This window comes from Lithobates pipiens, unplaced genomic scaffold (genome assembly GCF_037356315.1).
Source record: "Lithobates pipiens isolate NorthernLeopardFrog02 unplaced genomic scaffold, aLitPip1_a1.2 Scaffold_22, whole genome shotgun sequence".
NCBI classification, from domain to species: domain Eukaryota; kingdom Metazoa; phylum Chordata; class Amphibia; order Anura; family Ranidae; genus Lithobates; species Lithobates pipiens.
This window is the reverse complement of record NW_027507784.1, coordinates 342,094,157-342,115,024: the sequence shown is the minus strand read 5'-3', so window position 1 is coordinate 342,115,024 and position 20,868 is coordinate 342,094,157. Positions and strand designations below refer to the sequence as shown.

The window sequence follows — 20,868 nt, the reverse complement described above, 5'->3', positions numbered from 1 at the left end:
TATATATATATTTTTTTTTTTTTCTCTCTCTTTCTTTCTCTCTCTCTCTCTCTCTCTAGAGAGAGAGAGACTCTAGAGAGAGAGACAGAGACAGAGACAGAGACAGAGAGAGAGAGAGAGAGAGAGAGAGAGAGAGAGAGAGAGAGAGAGAGAGAGAGAGAGAGAGAGAGAGAGATGTATATATATATATATATATATATATATATATATATTTTTTTTTTTTTTAACAGTGTATTTAGCTGTAATGGTTGACATTGATGACAAAAGTATATTTATTGTTTTCCACTCTTTTCTTTATTTAAACTGTACACCACAAGAGATTGCTGTTTATAGCAAATCTAAGTGAGAAAAAAAAAAAAAAAGTTTGGTTTTAAATTATTATGATGTAACAGAACCTACCGTGAATGCTTTTTTTTCTTTTTCTTTTTTTTTAATTAAATAATAACAAACATTGAATTTAGGAATGCACAATATATTTACGCTTCAATAAAAATGGTTCTACATTCCATGTGCGCATTGAAAAGAAATAAAACACCTTGACATGAACGCGCACGATGCATTGGTTTCCGGGGGAAGGAGCGGACAGGCCTGAAGGGAGGCAGGTGAAAAAAAAAAAACAAAAAAAAAAAAAAACGTATTTACACTAGAACCAAGCCGCAAAGCTATACCGCGACTTCTATCATGTTGGCCTCTTTGGTTCCAAATTTATGTATAATACAACGCAAAAAAAAAAAAAAAAAATATTTATCCAGTTACTATAAAAATATCAATTTATTTTTTGTTTTTTTTATCTTTTACAAATGGCAGTTTTGACTATTCATGCTTCTATTCATATTCAGTGCAAAACGTCACAAATAATCCTTCGCTTAAGAAAAAAAAAAAAAAAAAAAAGAACAAAGCGAATGAATTTATTTCAAGTATAAAAAAATATATATTAGAAAATAAAATAGTACACTTTATTTTTTTTTATTTTTTTTGTGTCAAATCCACAGCGCCTGGTTGGATGTCATTGAAATGCATAGCTCAAGGGACAGGGGGGGGGGGGGGGGAACATATAGCAGTCCACGATCTGGTGCGGGGGCGGGGGGTGTTACGGTTCGACCCACCCCCCCCCCCCACCCCATAAAGTGGGAAGCCACGAGTCCACTTGTGTTTGTCATGTCACGTGGAATGATATGTTGGCCTTCCTGATATGGATGTCTCCGGTCCAGGCAAAGGCAGGCGACGGGTTTCAAGCTGTACCCGCTGCAGCCAAACTTTGCTGGGACTTGTAGTTCTTCTCCACCTTGAAGCCAATATTTTGCCCTTGGCCTATAAACTACGACTTTTGGATATTGTAAGGCAGAGAAGTCGAACCGTTAAACTGTAATCAGCGTTCCACGCCCAACCTTGGTTTCTTATGTGCAGGCTCAGAAGCATCCAGAGTGTGCAAATGCTAAAAGGCCCCCTTTCAGAAGAAGCAGAATCCGTCCAAGCGGATCCGTCTGCTCAGCGAATGACAGGTCCGTGTCTGCTCCGCTATGCAGAGCGGATCACGGACACAGCCCGATGTTCTCTATGGGGTGGTCACCTGTACGTTTCCATCTGCCAGATGGAGGGGACTGGATCCCCATCCGTCTGTTCTTAGCGGACCGGATCAGATGCCGGCTGGGTGTCCGCCGCCATCCGCTGCTCCATAGAGAACAGTGGGTGGTCCGATCGGGTCTGCCTGAAAAACAGACAGGTGGACCCGATCAGTCCGCTGGTGTAAAAGGGACCTAAAAGTGCATGTCAACCCAAAATTTATTTTTCAGTATGTTTGGCATCAAGCTTCACTGTAGTTCTTATAAAAAAAATATATTTTTTATTTTGCGAATCTCTTGAAAATTTGGAACTTCCTGTTGCAGGTTGACAACCCTAAGCCGTTGCCGTGCAGCTGGCAGGAACGTTGTCAGCCTGACATGTGACCTCCTTCAGTTGGCTGTGTATGTGATCAGCGGCGGAACTACCAGGGTCACAAAGGTCGCATTTGTGACCTGACCCTGGCATTCTGCCACCATGGGGGGGGGGAGCGCCTAGACAGCAGGAAGGGGGGCCCATTGCAGAACATGTGAATGGATCCCACTGTAATAAAGGGCCCTTTGATGGGAGTAAAAGGCCCTGCGCCCGGAGGTGAGGGTCCTGGACTCGAAAGGGAGGGCCAACAGAAAGGGGCCTGGGAGTCTTGGGGGGGGGGGGGCCTTCATGTTTTTTTTCACCGGGGCACTGAAGGTTCTAATTACACCTCTGTATCTGATAAACCTGATAGGCAGTCCAACGGCCAGCAGAGTGTACACAGCAGGCTGACAACGCTGCTTTTAATTTCAAGGCAGCGGCTTGGGGTTGTCAAAAAACGAGCACAAGGGGGTGCCAGCTAAGGCAGCGGCTTGGTGTTGTCAAAAAAGGAACACAAGGGGGGCGCCAGCTAAAGCAGCGGCTTGAGGTTGTCAAAAAAGGAACACAAGGGGGGCGCCAGCTAAGGCAGCGGCTTGGGGTTGTCAAAAAAGGAACACAAGGGGGGCGCCAGCTAAGGCAGCGGCTTGGGGTTGTCAAAAAAGAAACACAAGGGGGGCGCCAACTAAGGCAGCGGCTTGGGGTTGTCAAAAAAGGAACACAAGGGGGGCGCCAGCTAAAGCAGCGGCTTGAGGTTGTCAAAAAAGGAACACAAGGGGGGCGCCAGCTAAGGCAGCGGCTTGGGGTTGTCAAAAAAGGAACACAAGGGGGGCGCCAGCTAAGGCAGCGGCTTGGGGTTGTCAAAAAAGGAACACAAGGGGGGCGCCAGCTAAGGCAGCGGCTTGGGGTTGTCAAAAAAGGAACACAAGGCGGGCGCCAGCTAAGGCAGCAGCTTGAGGTTGTCAAAAAAGGAACACAAGGGGGCGCCAGCTAAGTGCAGCTTCAATGGGTTTATTACAATTAAAAAGCCAAATGCAACTTCACAGAAATATAAAAATAAAAGAGTTTATCTGCAGTCATGCCACACTGGATGGAAGACGTCCACCGGAAGAGCCTCTGGTGACAGCAAACCCAGTCCAATGCTCCAGTAAGTGAGGAAAGCCACCGTGGGACACAAGCCAGGGTGGCAAGGCGTTTTGGGAACTCCTATTGGCTCCTTTCGTAAACCATGGATGGTGCATTAACATGTGTTTGCGCCACAACTTCAATTTGTCGTTTGTGCTCAGGGTTATCAGCCCGCAACAGGAAGGGCTGTCAGCTGTCACTGGCAGGATTCCAAGGGAAGAAATTTTGCAACAATTTCACAAAAAAACAATTTGCTTAACTAATTTGTATACAGTGAGGCTCGATTCATCTCTTCCTGTGCCAGGAACGCTTGCAAAATCGTTCGCTTTCCTGGCACGCATTTAGCAGATGCATGTCAGGGGCCAATAATTGTTCATTGGCGTCACCCCCCCCCCCCCCCCCCGGGCAGCTGCCAACGCACACTTTTTAATGCACCAAACCACACGGTGCCGCAGCAACAGGTGATGATTCGGCGCGACGCGTTTCGTAAAAAGAATCTGGAACCTATTTTTCACATCTCTCACAATTAGGGCAGCCCATTCAAACAAACAGTCCGCCCTGCGTGCCATGCACAGAAGAGCGCCCTCTAAGCGTGCGCCAAGCCTAAGACGTCATAACAATGTACTGCACTTTTTTTCAATTTTGCTGCAGGACAAGCTGTGTCTATGGAGTGCAGCCTTCTAGGTGGTGGGCTTTCCATAGACACGGCTTCATTTAGGGCTTCTGCTTAATAACGTATATTTTCTGTTGCGCGTTTCTCATTGGGTGCTTCAGGGGCTCGCTCGTTAGGAAACATGGCAGGTCATAGATTATATTTACTATACAAATGCTTCCTTTGCTGCCTTACAGCTTCGAAATCACCGGAAGGAAAGAGTTGGGTTCTATCGTACCAGAGCTGAATAGTTCCGGGGTGGTTTAGTAAAGGCGGCATTCTTACTTTGGAAAAAAAGCATTATTTGTTTTCCAGTGGCGGCGCAGGGGGGTCACCCCCCCATCTATGCGCCCAGCCCCCTAATCTGCATGCCGGACGCATGGATTCCAATGGGTTTTTTTTCTTTCTTGAAGCACGTAATTAGAGCCTAAGGCTCTAATTGGCTTTAAAAAAAGGGTGCCCACCCACTTGTGTGACAATTACAAATTAATATTGGCTATTGTCTTTCCTGTTTCTCCTCCTGGCCAATCAGAAAGCGAGTCCCGAGACCCGATTGGCCAGGGAGTCTTAGGACACGCTTCTTGCTCGGCCTGGGAAGAGAAGCAGCGGCCCCCGAGCGAGGAGCAGCAGCCCTCCCATCTGCCTCCGAAGGGGGCTTCTGATCCCTGCCTGCCCGTCCGTCTCCTGCGCAGGGGTGGGGGTGGGGGTGTTTGCTTTTGTGCCACGACAGGTATTCGCATCAGTAGCTCTCCATGCTTGCTCTAAAGCAGAGGACTGAAGCCAGAATCAGCCAGGCAACCAGCATTTTTACAGTGATTAAGCAATGGAAAGCTATATATTTTTATCATCACGATATAGAAATCCCATCATTCTCACTAAATGGTTTCCATAAAGGTTTTCCAAGAAACATTTCCGGGTGAATGTGAAAATTTCAGGAAATATTCTGGATAAATTAAAACTAAATTTGGGAGAGTGATAGTTGCCCACACATATATTGTATGCAGTACTGGGACAGGTTTGTTCAACACCCAGGGCAAATATACGGAACTGCCCCCCCATGATCCTAATGCATGCATTAGAATGGGTGTGCCACCCACAGCCCATTCTCAGCCTCCTTTGGTCACCATGGAGTGTCTACTACAGGTCAATTGCTTGCTTTCTAGCAAATAGAAGGTAGGTGCATGCCCGGTGTCAGCTGTGGGCAGGAGGGGTTGGGAGTGGGTGGATGCCCGATGTGTTTTGTGTCAGCTGTGGGTAGAAGGGGTTGGGAGTGGGTGGATGCCCGATGTGTTTTCTGTGTCAGCTGTGGGTAGGAGGGGTTGGGAGTGGGTGGATGCCCGGTGTGTGTTTTCTGCGTCAGCTGTGGGTAGGAGGGGTTGGGAGTGGGTGGATGCCGATGTGTTTTCTGTGTCAGCTGTGGGTAGGAGGGGTTGGGAGTGGGTGGATGCCCGGTGTGTGTTTTCTGCGTCAGCTGTGGGCAGGAGGGGTTGGGAGTGGGTGGATGCCCGGTGTGTTTTCTGTGTCAGCTGTGGGTAGGAGGGGTTGGGAGTGGGTGGATGCCCGGTGTGTGTTTTCTGCGTCAGCTGTGGGTAGGAGGGGTTGGGAGTGGGTGGATGCCGATGTGTTTTCTGTGTCAGCTGTGGGTAGGAGGGGTTGGGAGTGGGTGGATGCCCGGTGTGTGTTTTCTGCGTCAGCTGTGGGCAGGAGGGGTTGGGAGTGGGTGGATGCCCGGTGTGTTTTCTGTGTCAGCTGTGGGCAGGAGGGGTTGGGAGTGGGTGGATGCCCGGTGTGTTTTCTGTGTCAGCTGTGGGCAGGAGGGGTTGGGAGTGGGTGGATGGAGCATGTGTGGCATCAGCAGCTGTCAGAGTAGACATGAGTCTGAATCAGGGCCAGGGACAAGGGCTGGGCAGTGTGGCATTATGTGAGGTGGGGGCGGGGGGGCAACACAAGGGGATGGGAGGGGATTTGATTTTGGAGGCGGAATTTGTAGGACAGCAGGGTACAAGAATTATTATAGGAGGGTAAATTTAGGGGTGGGGGGTGTGCTATCAGTGGTGATTTAGGGGGATTTGTGGGGTTTGTGCTAGAAGAGATGATATGGTGGGGGGGTGGGAGGGGAATTGTGTTATGAGCGGAATTTTTTGTTGGGGGCGGGATTAGTTCTAGTAGGGAGGATTGGCTGTTTTTTGTGCTAGGAGGAGGAGTGGGGGGGGGGAGGGATTTGTGCTGGGAGGGGGATTTGAAGGGGGAGAGAGGGTGTGTACACGTAGGGGAAATTTGAGCTTGGAGGGGTGATTTTTTTTTGGGTGGTGCGCATTTGTGCTGGGGGGATTCTGGGTATGCGGGGAGGGGGGGGTTGTTCTGGGAGGGGGGATTTCAGCAAGGGAGGTGTATTTTGTACTGGGGAGAAGGGGGAATTTAAGCTTAGGGGTAAGCATGCAGATTTTGGGGGGGTTTTGCTGACACGTGATGCTCATGCATCTTGGGGGGGGGTGCAGTTTGGTATGTTTTCACCGGGCTGTAGATAACCTTGTCCCAGCACTGATCTGAACCCTGCTGGTCGCTAGCCTCTGATCTGGGGATTGCATGTGGTGAAGAAGTAACCTTCCCTACCACTGCGCCCTGGGCGGCTGTCCCTCCTGCCCGCCCCTTTTCCCAGGCACGGATTGTATGTAAAGTGATAGAATGCACAGCATGTTACTTTTTTTAATTGCGTAAACTCCAACCAGGCTGGGCAGAGTAGGGAGGAATTTGGGCATCTCTTGGGTTTTTATGGCTGCCTGTGACTTTTGTTGAGATTTTCAGTCACTTCCTGCCCCGGTGACCACACAAAGAACAATACAGTACAAATTGAGGAGAAATCCCATCTGCCACAGTCGTCAGTAGAACGGCGGTCCCCACTGGGTGAGTCCCCTAATCTATGACAACTGACAAAGTTGAGATTTCCCTTCTGTTTTTTTTTTCATCTGGGTGACAACTGTCACTAGGGCAGGATTAATCTTCCCAACGGGCACACAGGCGGCACTAAAAAAACGTGACGGAGGTTGCAATTCTTCCTCATGCTATCCAAGGTTTGGATGGACTTCCACCTCCAAAATTTGGAAAAAACTCAATTTTCCCAGTCTGAATATTTTTTTAAAGTAAAAGCACAAATTTACCAAACTGGCATAAAAATGACTGGCCTTAGTGAACCACCCTTTACAGGTTTACGGTAAGTTTTAGCACCTGCTGCCTCAGCCCCTTCTGCTGGAGCTTATGCCCCAAGCAGTAAGAGCGGGGTTCTTCTGAACAGTAAGTGAAGGTAAGTGCATGGTCAGGTACCTCAAGGCAGTGAGAAGTGCAAGTGCTGCAGAAATAAGTACCTAGCGGTTTGCAAGTGCTGTGTATCATGGAAGCCCCTCCCACCTCCCCAGAGCATGGGGCACGGCCTTATATCCGCACGCCCCCCCTTTAACAGGAACATCCCCGAGACTTAACTCCTTGAGTGCAGGATGTAGTTGCAGCAGAACATTTTTTTTTTTTTTTCAGGCCATTACATTATCAAAGAGGGGTTATAAAAATAATATATAAATATATATATATATATATATAGCTTTATATATATATCATCTGTACTTTTTTTCTGTTCCCATTCCATAATTTCCTGTACATGTCGGATTCTCTCTAGGACAATAGATTCTGCATATTATAACACAGTCGCATTTGTACACATTATAAAAGAAAAAGAAAAACAAGGTGTAGGAGGCCTCATTGGACAAGGCCCTGAGGCTGCACCGTGGACTTGTAGGCCACGTGCAGAAAGTCTGTGGTGGTTTGCGGCGTCTCTAAGCTTGCAGTTGAAGGAGGCCTCATTGGACGAGGCTCTGAGGCTGCACCGTGGACTTGTAGGCCACGCGCAGAAAGTCTGTGGTGGTTTGCGGCGTCTCTAAGCTTGCAATTGAAGGAGGCCTCATTGGACGAGGCTCTGGGGCTGCACAGTGGACTTGTAGGCCACGCGCAGAAAGTCTGTGGTGGTTTGCGGCGTCTCTAAGCTTGCAGTTGAAGGAGGCCTCATTGGACGAGGCTCTGGGGCTGCGCAGTGGACTTGTAGGCCACGCGCAGGAAGTCTGTGGTGGTTTGCGGCGTCTCTAAGCTTGCAGTTGAAGGAGGCCTCATTGGACGAGGCTCTGGGGCTGCGCAGTGGACTTGTAGGCCACGCGCAGGAAGTCTGTGGTGGTTTGCGGCGTCTCTAAGCTTGCAGTTGAAGGAGGCCTCATTGGACGAGGCTCTGGGGCTGCGCAGTGGACTTGTAGGCCACGCGCAGGAAGTCTGTGGTGGTTTGCTGTGTCTCTAAGCTTGCAGTTGAAGGAGGCCTCATTGGACGAGGCTCTGGGGCTGCGCAGTGGACTTGTAGGCCACGCGCAGGAAGTCTGTGGTGGTTTGCTGTGTCTCTAAGCTTGCAGTTGAAGGAGGCCTCATTGGACGAGGCTCTGGGGCTGCGCAGTGGACTTGTAGGCCACGAGCAGGATGTCCGTTGTGGTTTGTGGTGCCTCTAGGCTTGCAGATGTAGAAGGCCTCATTGGACGGGGGCCCTGAGGCTGCGCCGTGGACTTGTAGGCCACGGGCAGGAAGTCCGTTGTGGTTTGCGGTGTCTCTAGGCTTGCAGTCCTCTGCACAACATTGAAATAACTCAGGGAGACCAAGTTTAGCCAATCCCTTCATTCAGCTACAATGTAACTGTACATTCCTCACTGGAAGTGCTGTTAGAGCGTTGGGTGAATATCCGCCACATCGCTCATTGGACCAGTTGGTTCCTCAGTAGGTCACTTAAGTGGGACTTTGGGAACGCAGCATTTTTTTTTCCCCTCCCTGGTAACAGTTAGGACTCCTCAAAGTTCAGTGGAAACCTGTTTGTTCCTTTTCCAGAGACTTGCTGGCACTGGAACGTTCTGCGGGTCCTCCATGAGTGGCGGTCGCTGGACAGTTCTCATACTGTATGCCTTGAGAAGAAGGCTGGACGTCCACAGACTGGCACTGAGCGCAATTGTGAAATAATCTCTGCCCTCCAAACGCTACTGCGCCTTGGCATCCCGTTGTCAGAGGTATAGGGGAAGTGGAGATTGTCCTGGCATCGTAATCATGCACACCCGCATTCCTCCACAATCATATTAGGAACGTCCCTCTTTACGATGTTGTACTCATCGTCAAAGTACAGCATGGACATTGTACTCAGTTTCGTAGGAATACAGCAAGAGTTCACTGTCCCGGGGTTGAGCCCCCTCATCCTGTACTGATTGACCACTGCCGTATGAAAAGATGATGCTGAACCTGGGACTCCCGCAAGGTAGGCTGGGCAGCTACCCTCACAGTAATTGCCATAGTAACCAGATGGCGCTATGATCCAGTCATTCCACCCAATAAGTCTGAAGTCAATATAAAACTGCTGCCTACAGCAAAGGTTGGTGCGGCCATCACACTCCAGACCTCTTTTTCTGATCCGGTGCTTGTTGTCGGCTAATCGGGCATGGACAACCAAAAAGGGTCGATGGGACTCTTCCCCTGGGTCAACATACACTGGACTAACAGACAACTCCTCACAGCCATCGCATTGAACCTCAAGGGTCAACCTTCGGTCTCCTTTTTCGAAGAGGGCCTGAATGGTTTCCGTCAGGGGGAACGTGTGCCAACCACTTCTTCGGATGTCCACCTTCTTCTCCACCAAGCCCATCTTGGCAGGGTTGTTCGGGTCTTGGAAGTGGAGTTTTATACGGATTTTTCTCCTGCCTACCTTCTCTATGACCTCAGGCAGCTTCAGGTAAAGCCACAGATTGGACTGGAAGACGAACAGGTGCTGATTGCCTTCATTTGAAATGGTAAAAGACAGTCGGACTCGAGATGCTGTTACGTCATCTGTAGAAGAAAGCAAACAAAATGAGAAAAAAAACAGCTCATAGAAGGTAAAACAGGACAGAAAAAACTTCAAACACAGAAGAAAATTGATCATTTGTTTTAAGTTTGAAGTCAACCTTATATATCAACATGTCCTAACTAAGAAAATTACAACTAAAGGATAAACTTATGAACTTAGTTGGTCTAAGCCCTTGTACACACGGTCGGAGAATCCGTCGGAATGTGTCCTGTCGGACCGTGTCGTCGGATAATCCGACTGTGTGTGGTATGCATCGGACTGATTCCGTCGGAATATCCGTCGGACCCAATTTTCCAACATGTTGGAAATATTTCCCGACCAACTGGGCCGATCGGACATACTCCGATCATGTGTAGAGAACTTTGATCGGACCAAGTGCCACGCATGCTCAGATCAAATTCCTACATCAAAGCTATTGATGGGGTGCCCACCCTTTGAACCTTCATAGGGTGCCCACCTTTTGTCCCCCCCATACACGAACCTCCATAGGATGCCCACCTTTTTCTCCCATCCATGAACCCCCCTATGGTGCCCCTATACATGAACCTCCATGAACCTACACAGAGTGCCCACCCTTTACCCCCATACATGAACCTCCTTATGGTGCCCACCCTTTGCCCTCCATACATAAACCTCCATAGAGTGCTCTCCCTTTGCCCCCTCCCCATCTATGAACCTCCATAGGGTGCCCACCTACCCGTCTCTGCGAAGCTGATGATCTCGGACTGATTCCGTCGGAATATCCGTCGGACCCAATTTTCCAACATGTTGGAAATATTTCCCGACCAACTGGGCCGATCGGACATACTCCGATCATGTGTAGAGAACTTTGATCGGACCAAGTGCCACGCATGCTCAGATCAAATTCCTACATCAAAGCTATTGGCTACTAGCCTGAATGTAGTCCCATCGTAACGAAATTACGTCATCACGTTCTGAAAGATCGTATTTTTCGTCAACTTTGTCCGACCGTGTGTATGCAACAGTTTCGGACAACATCCGACGAACAAAATCCGACGGGCAAAATCCGACGGATTTGGTTGTGGAAATCTCCGACCGTGTGTACAGGGGCTAAGAACAACAGAGAGTTCTTCTTTAGCCCTTGTACACACGGTCGGACATTCCGACGGAAAATGTCCGATCAGACCGTGTTGTCGGATAATCCGACAGTGTGTGGGCTCCATCGGACTGTTTCCGTCGGAATATCCGACCGACAAAGTTTTAGAGCTGGGCTATTGTCCGATCGTTTGTAGAGAAGTGCCACGCATGCTCAGATCAAATTCCTAGACCAAAGCTATTGGCTACTAGCCTGAACATAGTCCCATCGTAATATAATAACGTCATCACGTTATGAACGATCAGCTTTTCCGACAACTTTGTCTGACCGAGTGTATGCAACACCATTTTCGGACAAAATCCGACGGATTTGGTTGTCGGAAAATGTCCGACCGTGTGTACAAGGGCTTAGAATATAATGGTCCTATGTATCAATCTCTCCACGTGCTGAGTCTTGCAGTTCCCAGAGTGGGTTGCCTTCGATCATGAAGTTCCCCAAGACGGCACCCAATCACCCTTCTATTAGGAGCGCTTGATCTCTGGGCCAAACATTTCCAACTTCACCATCTAAACCAGGGTTTTTCGACCAGGGTTCTGTGGAACCTTAGGGTTCCTCCAGAGGTAGCTAGGGGTTCCTTGGGTAATAAGTAGTTTCTGCCTCTTAGATGAGTTTCAACTGACACCATTGTTTTTTTTTTTTAGCTATCTGTAAGGGGGTAATTCATCCCAGTGACCACAAGCATTGGGAACATTCTTCCCACTGACCATCACACTAATGTACCATGAGCGGTAAATAGAATAATTATTAGCAGGGGTTCCCTGAAGACAAAAAGAGTCGTTTCAAGGGTTCCATCAAAGTTAAAAAGGTTGAGAAAGGCTAATCTAAACTAACATTTATATATTCCCCTTGGAAGATATTATGTTTGTTCATTTTGTATATTATGAAAAAACATTTTATTGTTGTGTTGTTTATGTTTTGTGTTGCGTGCCTGCATTAACAATGTTTCCATCCATTAGCCTAAACCTTACGTTACATCAAAATAACAACACAAAGCTTTCTTTAATGTCAGAGACTAAAAAAGTTTTGAGAAATAAAGTTATCTAAAGTTTATTTATGATTTTATAATTCCATATTTAGGCATTTGCTGCACTGAGTCTGGTCTCTACTATACAAACATGATGATGTTTTTGATAAGGGTGAGTAAGGCCGGCCACAGACGAGTTGAAAAACGAACGTTCTGTCGATCAAAAATGAAAATGGCGCATGCAATTGTCCCATCATTTGTTTCGTTTTTCCTAAACAAAATGCAGCATGTAGGATCAGGCATTTCCTAATTGCGGCGCGGAAAACGCGCATCGCAGCCGGCACACTAATGATGTGAAAAACCAAGAATCTTTGTTCGGTTTTCGACTCGCCTATGGCCTGGCTTAAGTGTGCGTAGAAAAAGTCCAAAAACTCCGGCCTATAAATTGAAACTTTGTCAGGCGACAAAAGAGTTGCCAACAGAGATAAATTGTTACATGATCCGCAAGGGACCTTGGTGTGGCTGCATGGGAACCATTTTTTATTCATCTGAATCTGGCGGACACCTGATGCCACTGAAATAATTTGTGTGAAGCAAACAATTGTCCAAGGCCATTGGAATGGAGCTTCTGACGCTCAAAAACCTGACAGGAAACACTTGACTGTCCATGTAATGCACAAAAGCTCATTTGCATGGAGGAAAAAAAAAATAAAAAAATACACCTCAGGGCTTGGCCATTGTTCAAGAGCAGCCAAATATCCGATCCCCGAAGGCAAAACCCTGGCCATGCAAAGAAAAGAAAATGCATGGAAAACAAGTATTTAAAAAATGTTAAGAAAAAGTTAAAAAAAAAATTTAAAAAAAGTTTTAAAAAAAATACAGAGGGCACAAAAAGTTCTACACTTTTAACATCCTTACTCTTCAAAACAACTCCTTATATAACTGGCATTTTTGTTTCTCCATCATTCATTAGTGTCCGCTGCTTCACACACAACCAACCTCCCTGCCAAGGCTTTAACAAGGATGTGAATGAAATATTCACCTCCCCACCCCCCCTTTTCAAGGCATGGTGAGACTCTCTGGAAGGGTTATCAGTGCCAAGTGCCAATAGATGACACCAGTCCCAGCGGTGTCCCTGTCACAAAGGAGTTTACTGCAATACTTTGCGCAGATCACATCTGAAGCGGAAGCCCAATTGAATAAAACAGCTTTGAACTGAGGTGTTGGGGGGTGTCTGCAAATACCCCGCTACCAAGAAACCACAAAAAGTTTCTCCATAATTATCTGCTGGCAAGGTTAAATCTGGTGAGATAAACATGGAGAGAAAGAAAGAAAGAAAGAAAGAAAGAAAGAAAGAAAGAAAGAAAGAAAGAAAGAAAGAAGGGGAGAAGGAGAGAGTGAGAGAACGAAAGAAAGAAAAAGTGAGAGAGAAGGAGAGAGAGAGAGAAACAGAGAAGGACAGAGAAGGACAGAGAAGGAGAGAGAAAGAGAGAGAAAGAGAGAGAAAGAGATAGAAAGAAAGATACAGAGAGAGGAGAGAATGAAAGAAATAAAAAGAAAGAAGGGGAGAAAGAGAGAGAGAGAAAGAAAGAAAGAAAGAAAGAAAGAAAGAAAGAAAGAAAGAAAGAAAGAAAGAAAGAAAGAAAGAAAGGAGGGGAGAGAGAGAGAGAGAGAGAGAGAGAGAGAGAGAATGAAAGAAATAAAAAGACAGAAGGGGGAGAAAGAGAGAGAGGAAGAGGGAGAGAGAGAAAGAAAGAAAGAAAGAAAGAAAGAAAGAAAGAAAGAAAGAAAGAAAGAAAGAAAGAAAGAAAGAAAGAAAGAAAGAAAGAAAGAAAGAAAGAAAGAAAGAAAGAAAAAGAAAGAGGAGAGAAAGAAAGAAAGAAAGAGGAAGAAAGAGGAAGAGAGAGGGGGAGAAAGAGAGAGAAAGAGAGAGAAAGAGAGAGAGAGAGAGAGAGAGAAAGAAAGAAAGAAAGAAAGAAAGAAAGAAAGAAAGAAAGAAAGAAAGAAAGAAAGAAAGAAAGAAAGAAAGAAAGAAAGAAAGAAAGAAAGAAAGAAAGAAAAAAAGATTGATATTAAGCCTTGTTATTTATCTCAGTTAATTGTAAAATGCAGTTAGAATTAAATCTGTGACAAACATTTTCAATAAAATGGAAATAGTTAATGTGGGAATCAGCAAAACCAATGTCGACGATGCGTGAGGAATAACCTTGGAGTACCCACGGAGCCACAAGTGGCATCTGGTAGCCATTGCCACCTGCATAGCAGAATACGATTTCATTCCAGCACAGGCTCCCATCTGTATGGTTGTGCTGGTAGAAATGACAACAGGTCCCTGACACTCATCTTCACTACAGCGCCAACACAGCAAACTAATTGGGCATTATATGTAATTTCCCTGACATATAATGCCCAGTTCCCACTATTTATTGGCATAAATGCCCACTTCCCACTTTCCCACTATTCCCTGACATATAACGCCCAGTTCCCACTATTTCTTGGCTTATAATGCCCATTCCCCACTATTCCCTGACATATAATGCCCATTCCCCACTATTCCCTGACATATAATGCCCAGTTCCCACATTTCCCTGACATACTGTATATTGCCCAGTCCCCTAATTTCCCTGACATATAATGCCCAGCCCCCCACATATAATGCCTAGACCCTATAATGCCAAGTCTTTAGATTGCACTAACAAGATACAATATCATGTCTTCACACTGCCATGCACTTAATGCCCAGTCCTTATACCGCATCTTGATATAATGGCCAGCCTCACATTATTCTACATATAATGGGAAGTCTTTAAATATAATACTTTTATATCGTCCATCCAGTGCCTCCATATATAATACCCAGTCGACCAACTCCACATATAAATGATGATTAATGCACATTTCCTCTTTCAGCACATGCTACCCAGTGCCCACCCGGTGTACAATGCACTGTAGTGTGTTTGTGATGCCCAGTCCCCATCACTGCACATGAATAGGATGGCCACATATGCCCCTGACGGTTCAGGTGCCCTATGCCATTGCCTACATACATGCAATGTTTGATGTTTTGTTTACTTGATGCCCAGTATCCTTCCTGCGCCTGTACCCAAATTCTGCTCAGTCAGTATCCTCTCTGTACACACCCTCGTTTTAATGCAATGCCCACATATCAATATAATTAGTGTCTCATGCCTACATTATATGATGGCTAGTGTCCCTCCTGTAGGATTCCCGGTATCTTCCCTCAATGGTTATACTGTGCCTGGTGCTCTTCCTGCGCAGCTGCTCCATGCCCACACACCAATGCCCGGTGTCCTTACGCATATATATTATGCCGGTCGCTATACTTCCAATGCTCTCCTTGCAATTGTATGCAATGGCCCCTGCTCCATACCTACATAATACGATGCCCGGTGCCCTTCCTGTATAGGATGGCCATATATAATGCCCCCGGTGTCATCTCTCTGCACAGGTCTCCTGTGTCCACATACACCCATCGCCGGCTGCCAATATATACTATATACTGCCCGCATCTACATACAATTCCCACTTATAAATATACATGTATATACTGGCCGGTGCCCTCCCCGCTTCCCCGAACTGATGTCCCATGCCCACACACATCTCCTGCCGGCACCCCATTATGCTCACCCCTATATACAATGTCCCGATATATAAATATGTACATCGTGTACCCGGTGTCCCCTGTACATATTCTGCCCCCACCTATTTGATGCCCCTGTACATATATATTCTGCCCAACCTACATATACGGTATATGCCAACTTCCATATGAAAAATATATACTATACGGTATATCGTATGCCCATGATGCCCCCTATATATATATATATCATGACCACCTTCATAAGATGCCCTCTTACATAAATATTATACCCATTTCTATATGATGCCCAGTGTACATATATATTCTGGAGGAGTATATGGTGACCCCTGTATCTATATAAATATATTCTGCCCATCTGCATAGAGTGCCCACCTTTTTTCCCCTTATATGAACCTCCTTAGGGTGCCCACCCTTTGCCCCCATACATGAACCTCCTTAGGGTGCCCACCCTTTGCCCTTCATACATAAACCTCTGTAGGGTGCCTACCTTTTACTAGGGTGGCCACCTTTTACCCCCATCCATTTAACCTCATAGGGTGCCCCCATACACGAACCTCCATAGGGTGCCCACCCTTTGAACCTTCATAGGGTGCCCACCTTTTGCCCCCCCCATACACGAACCTCCATAGGATGCCCACCTTTTTCTCTCGTCCATGAACCCCCCTATGGTGCCCCTATACATGAACCTCCATACGGTGCCCACCCTTCATGAACCTACATAGAGTGCCCACCCTTTACCCCCATACATGAACCTCCTTATGGTGCCCACCCTTTGCCCTCCATACATAAACCTCCATATAGTGCTCTCCCTTTGCCCCCTCCCCATCTATGACCCTCCATAGGGTGCCCACCTACCCGTCTCTGCGAAGCTGATGATCTCGGAGGTGCCCATCTCCTGGAGCTCGGGGCCGGTCATGGCTTGTCCGTCCAGGTTGGGGATCTCCATCCGCCCGTCCTCCCTCACCCGGCCGGAGTGGAGCTTTCTCAGGGCAGTCACCATGGCCGCCTTGGGCACGGCGTGGGTGATGTTGGGCCGGTCCCTCATCTGAAGCCGGGTCAGGATGTGTCTCTTCACCGCCTCCAGAAAGTCCTGATCCATCCGGGACACCTCCTCCTCCGGGGGCCGGAGCCCGCATGAAGAACAAGTGTCCGGGGGGCCGTCCGGGGCCGGAGTGGGGCTGCTGGCGGAGCAGAGGGCGCCGGCCAAGAGGAGCAGAAGGCGCAGCATGTTCCCAAGAGCTAGCAATCACTCCGACACGACACAGCGGGGGCCCCCGACACCCTGAGCCCTCCGGGTCACCGGCGACCCACAACACATCCAGCGGTCCGACCCAACACCAAGACCCCAAAAATCCACACTCTCCCCACAAGGCGCTCAACCGGGGATCGGAAGGATCCTGAGATCCGCCAACTATGTCAATTGTCGGGAAACTTGTCAGATGGGATCTTCTCTACCGGGGATCTCCTGAGATCCTGATCTGAGGGATCTTCTGAGATCAGTTCTGAGGGATCTTCTGAGATCAGTTTTGAGGGATCTTCTGAGATCAGTTTTGAGGGATCTTCTGAGATCAGTTCCGAGGGATCTCCTCTGCCTGGGATCTTCTGAGATCAGTTCTCCTCTGCCTGGGATCTTCTGAGATCAGTTCTGAGGGATCTTCTGAGATCCGTTCTGAGGGATCTTCTGAGATCAGTTTTGAGGGATCTCCTGAGATCAGTTCCGAGGGATCTCCTCTGCCTGGGATCTCCTGAGATCAGTTCTGAGGGATCTCCTCTGCCTGGGATCTTCCGAGATCAGTTCTGAGGGATCTCCTCTGCCTGGGATCTTCTGAGATCAGTTCGGAGGGGTCTCCTGGGATCAGTCCTCTGAGGTCCGCTGAGACTAGAAGCCTCTGGGGATCTCCAGAAATCAGTCCTGTGGGATCTCCTGGGATCAGTCCTCTGAGGTCTCCTGAGACTAGAAGTCTATGGGGATCTCCTGGGATCAGTCCTGTGGGATCTCCTGGGATCAGTCCTGTGGGATTGCTGAGATTAGAAAACTCCTGTGATGTGGGATCTCCTGTCCTTAGTAGCGGTGGATGAGGCAGAGTGGCCCCCGGGGGTCCGGGCTCTGTTCCTGCACTGAGGACTGTGTGAGCTCCCAGCTACCTGATCCCTTCTATGTACACAGAGAGGAGGAGGAGGAGGAGGACTGGAGAGGGGGAGGAGGATCTTCTGTTACTTTGTAACACTGCACCTAGATTAACCCCTGACAGCCCGGAGCCCAGAGAGAGGTGACAGCTGGGACACAGCTGAGCTCTCTGCCACCTCTACAGGCGCTTTAACTTAACCCCATCAGTGCCAGGAGCTGCTGACAGGCTGGAGCTGAGCGACCCCAACCACCCCACACACACAGCAACTGATCTGATTATTCCTCATACAACTTGTGTCATCAATATCAATCCTTCTCTCCCCTCTGTCATCCTTCTCTCCTCCTTTCTTTATCACTCTCCTCTTCTCCTCTCTCTTTTTTCTCTCCCTTGCCTCTTCCTTCTCTCTCCCCTCTCTTCTCTCCATACTTTTTCCCCTCCTTCTCTCTTCTATTCCTCCTCTCTTCTCTTCCTCATCTCTGAACTTACTCCTTTCAAACTATTACATCTCCCTCCTCCCTTTTCTCTCCCCCCCCCCAACTTTCCTCCCCTGCTCCTCCCCCCCCCCCACACACACTCCTCCTCTCCTTCTCTCCCTCTCCCCCCCTCTCCTCCCTGCTTCTCCCCTTCTCTCTCTCCACTCTCCTCCTCTCTCCTCCTCTCTCTCTCTCCCACTCTCCTTCTCTCCTTCTCTCTCCCCCCACACTCTCCTCCTCCTTCTCTTTCTCTCTCCCCCCACACTCTCCTCCTCCTTCTCTCTCCCCCCCCACACTCTCCTCCTCCTTCTCTCTCCCCCCACACTCTCCTCCTCATTCTCTCTCCCCCCACACACTCCTACTCCTTCTCTCTCCCCCCCCCCCCCACACTCTCCTCCTCCTCTCTCCCCTCCTTCTCTCTCCCCCTCCTTCTCTCTTCTCCTCCCCCCACCACTTTCTCCCGTGCTCCTTCTCTTCACCTGACCCCCCCCACACTCCTCCTCCTCTCCCTCTCCCCCCACTCTCCTCCTTGTTCTCCCCTTCTCTCTCTCCCACTCTCCCCCCCCCCACACTCTCCTCTCCTTCTCTCTCCCCTCCTTCTCTCTCCCCCTCCTTCTCTCTTCTCCTCCCCCCACACCTTTCCTCCCGTGCTCCTTCTCTCCACCTGACCCCCCACACACTCCTCCTCCTCTCTCCCTCTCCCCCCGCCACTCTCCTCCTTGTTCTCCCCTTCTCTCTCTCCCACTCCTCCCCCCCCCCACACTCTCCTCCTCCTTCTCTCTCTCTCCCCCACACTCTCCTCCTCCTTCTCTCCCCTCCTTCTCTCTTCCCCCCCCCCACCACTTTCCTCCCGTGCTCCTTCCCCCCCCCCCACACACACACTCCTCCTCCTCTCCCTCTCTCCCCCCCCCCACTCTCCTCTCTCCCTCTCCCCCCCATTCCTACTCCTTGTTCTCCCCTTCTCTCTCTCCCCACTCTCCTCCTTCCCCCCCCCCCACACTCTCCTCCTCCTTCTCTCCTTCTCTCTCCCTCCACACTCTCCTCCTCCTTCTCTCTCCCTCCACACTCTCCTCCCTCCTTCTCTCTCCCCCTCTTTTTCTCTTCTCCTCCCCCCCATCACTTTCCCACCCCCCCCCACCACACACACACACACTCCTCCTTCTCTCTCTCCCACTCTCCTCCTCCTCTCCTTCTCTCTTCCCCTACTCTCCTCCTCCTTCTCTCCCCCCACACTCTTCTCCTCCTTCTCTCCTTCTCCTCTCCCACTCTCCTCCTTCTTTTCTCTCCCCCTTCTGCTCTCTCTCCCCCCCAATCTCCTCCCTCACGCCCCCCCCCCCTCAAATTTTCTCTTCTTCATTCTTTTAATCACTCACCTCCTCCTCTTTTCCTTCTATCCCCCCACTATCCTCTTTCTCTCCCTTCCCCCTCTTATCCTCCTCCCCCCTTCCCCACACTCTTCTCCTCTGTCTGCCCACTCTCCTCCTGTTCCTCCTCTCCTTCTCTGCCCCCTCTCCTCCTCACCCACTCTCCTCCTCTCCTTCTCTCTCCCCCCTTTCCTCCCCTCTTTCCCCCCTTCCTTCGCCACTCTCCTCCTCTCTCCCCCACTCTCCTCCTCTTCTTCTCCCCCCACTCTTCCTCCTTTTCTTCCCTCCCCCCTCCTCCTCATCTTCTTCTCCCACACTCATCTCCTCCTCTCCCCCCCCCTCCTGCTCCTCTTTTTTCTCCATCTACTTTTCTCTCCTTCCTCTCCTCCACTCCTTCTCCCCCCCCCCCCTCTACCTCTCCTCCTCTCCTTCTTCTCCCCCCCCCCACATCTCCTCCTCTCCTTCTCTCCCCCAGTCTCCCCCTTTCAAATCTCTCTATCTTTTTAAACTATTAGGCAGCAGTGTGCCCATCCTATTTAATGATACATCAGAACATCCTCACATTATTATTATTATTAGGAATGTTGTGTCTCTGGGTTCTTGTTATACAGAATTCTTCTTAGTATTCTGGTGAGGCAGGTCTTACTGCTCAGATATTCCTTATAATAAATCGCAGACCCCCAGATCCAGGTTAGAGCCCCCCCCCCCCCATTTCTCCATTCTGCTTTGCTGTCCTCTATTAACTTCTGTGATTGGGTTTAGAACCCAACCAAATATTCAGCTGAAATGAGCTCATTGATCAGCTCACTGATTGGAGAGCTAAAGCTGCGACTCAGCAGGTGTGTATGACCTCTGTAGAGAGACCACTGCTTCCACACAGAGAGAGCAAGGGTCCCACTTTTGCAGCACGCTGGCGAGACTTTGCTCACATTTTGTTTTGATGCACCCAGAAATGTATTTAGCTGATTTAAAGTGAAGGTTGAGTTGGGCTTTAACTTCTCTGGGAGAAAGGGGGGGGGGGGCACAGGTGGCAGTGAAGAGTTGGCCCCAAGTCTGGTGTTTGGATGGTGAACTGGTAACATTAATAACTGTAATGACAGTAATAGTCATGACTGTCCTTCAAGACGATAAAGCTTTTCTGCACTTTTTCCCATAATCCCTTGTTCCTGGACACTCGCAGCCCTCGCCCCTCACCCCGGTGCCCTTTACCCAACGCCAGCCAACCCTAAAGTGTGGGAAAAAGTTTTTCTCATAAATTGTTTTGTCATGGAGGCGCTGGCCTTTAGCTAACAATATGTCATTATGCGGGCCCTGCTTTTCTCCCGATTCACAGTTTTAATTACTTTTAATGCATGTGACACCAATTTAAACAAATAATATTATAGTTGGCCATCGAGCCGACATGGATCAGATGCAGAGTGTACCCAGCAGATCATGTATGTTATTACTGGTAATGACAATGGGGCCATTATTGGCATTATCTGCTGCTGTTATTGTTCCCTTCATAGTTCTAATCCTCCTCTAATAACAGTTTTTATTGCTTTTCTTGTTTTGTTTCATCAGCAGTGCCCAGAGGCCCAAGTCCCAGGTACCTTCTGCT

General features: G+C 48.7%; 1 protein-coding gene across 1 annotated transcript; it reads right to left on the bottom strand.

Annotated features, from left to right (window-relative positions):
- Positions 1-287: 287 nt before the first annotated feature.
- On the bottom strand, positions 288-17,884 carry INHBB (inhibin subunit beta B). Its single transcript, XM_077449687.1, has 2 exons — positions 16,158-17,884; positions 288-9,577 (listed from the first exon to the last, which is right to left on the bottom strand). Exons 1-2 carry the CDS (start codon positions 16,528-16,530, stop codon positions 8,805-8,807), a joined length of 1,146 nt encoding a protein of 381 aa, XP_077305813.1. The 5' UTR covers positions 16,531-17,884; the 3' UTR covers positions 288-8,804.
- Positions 17,885-20,868: the final 2,984 nt, after the last annotated feature.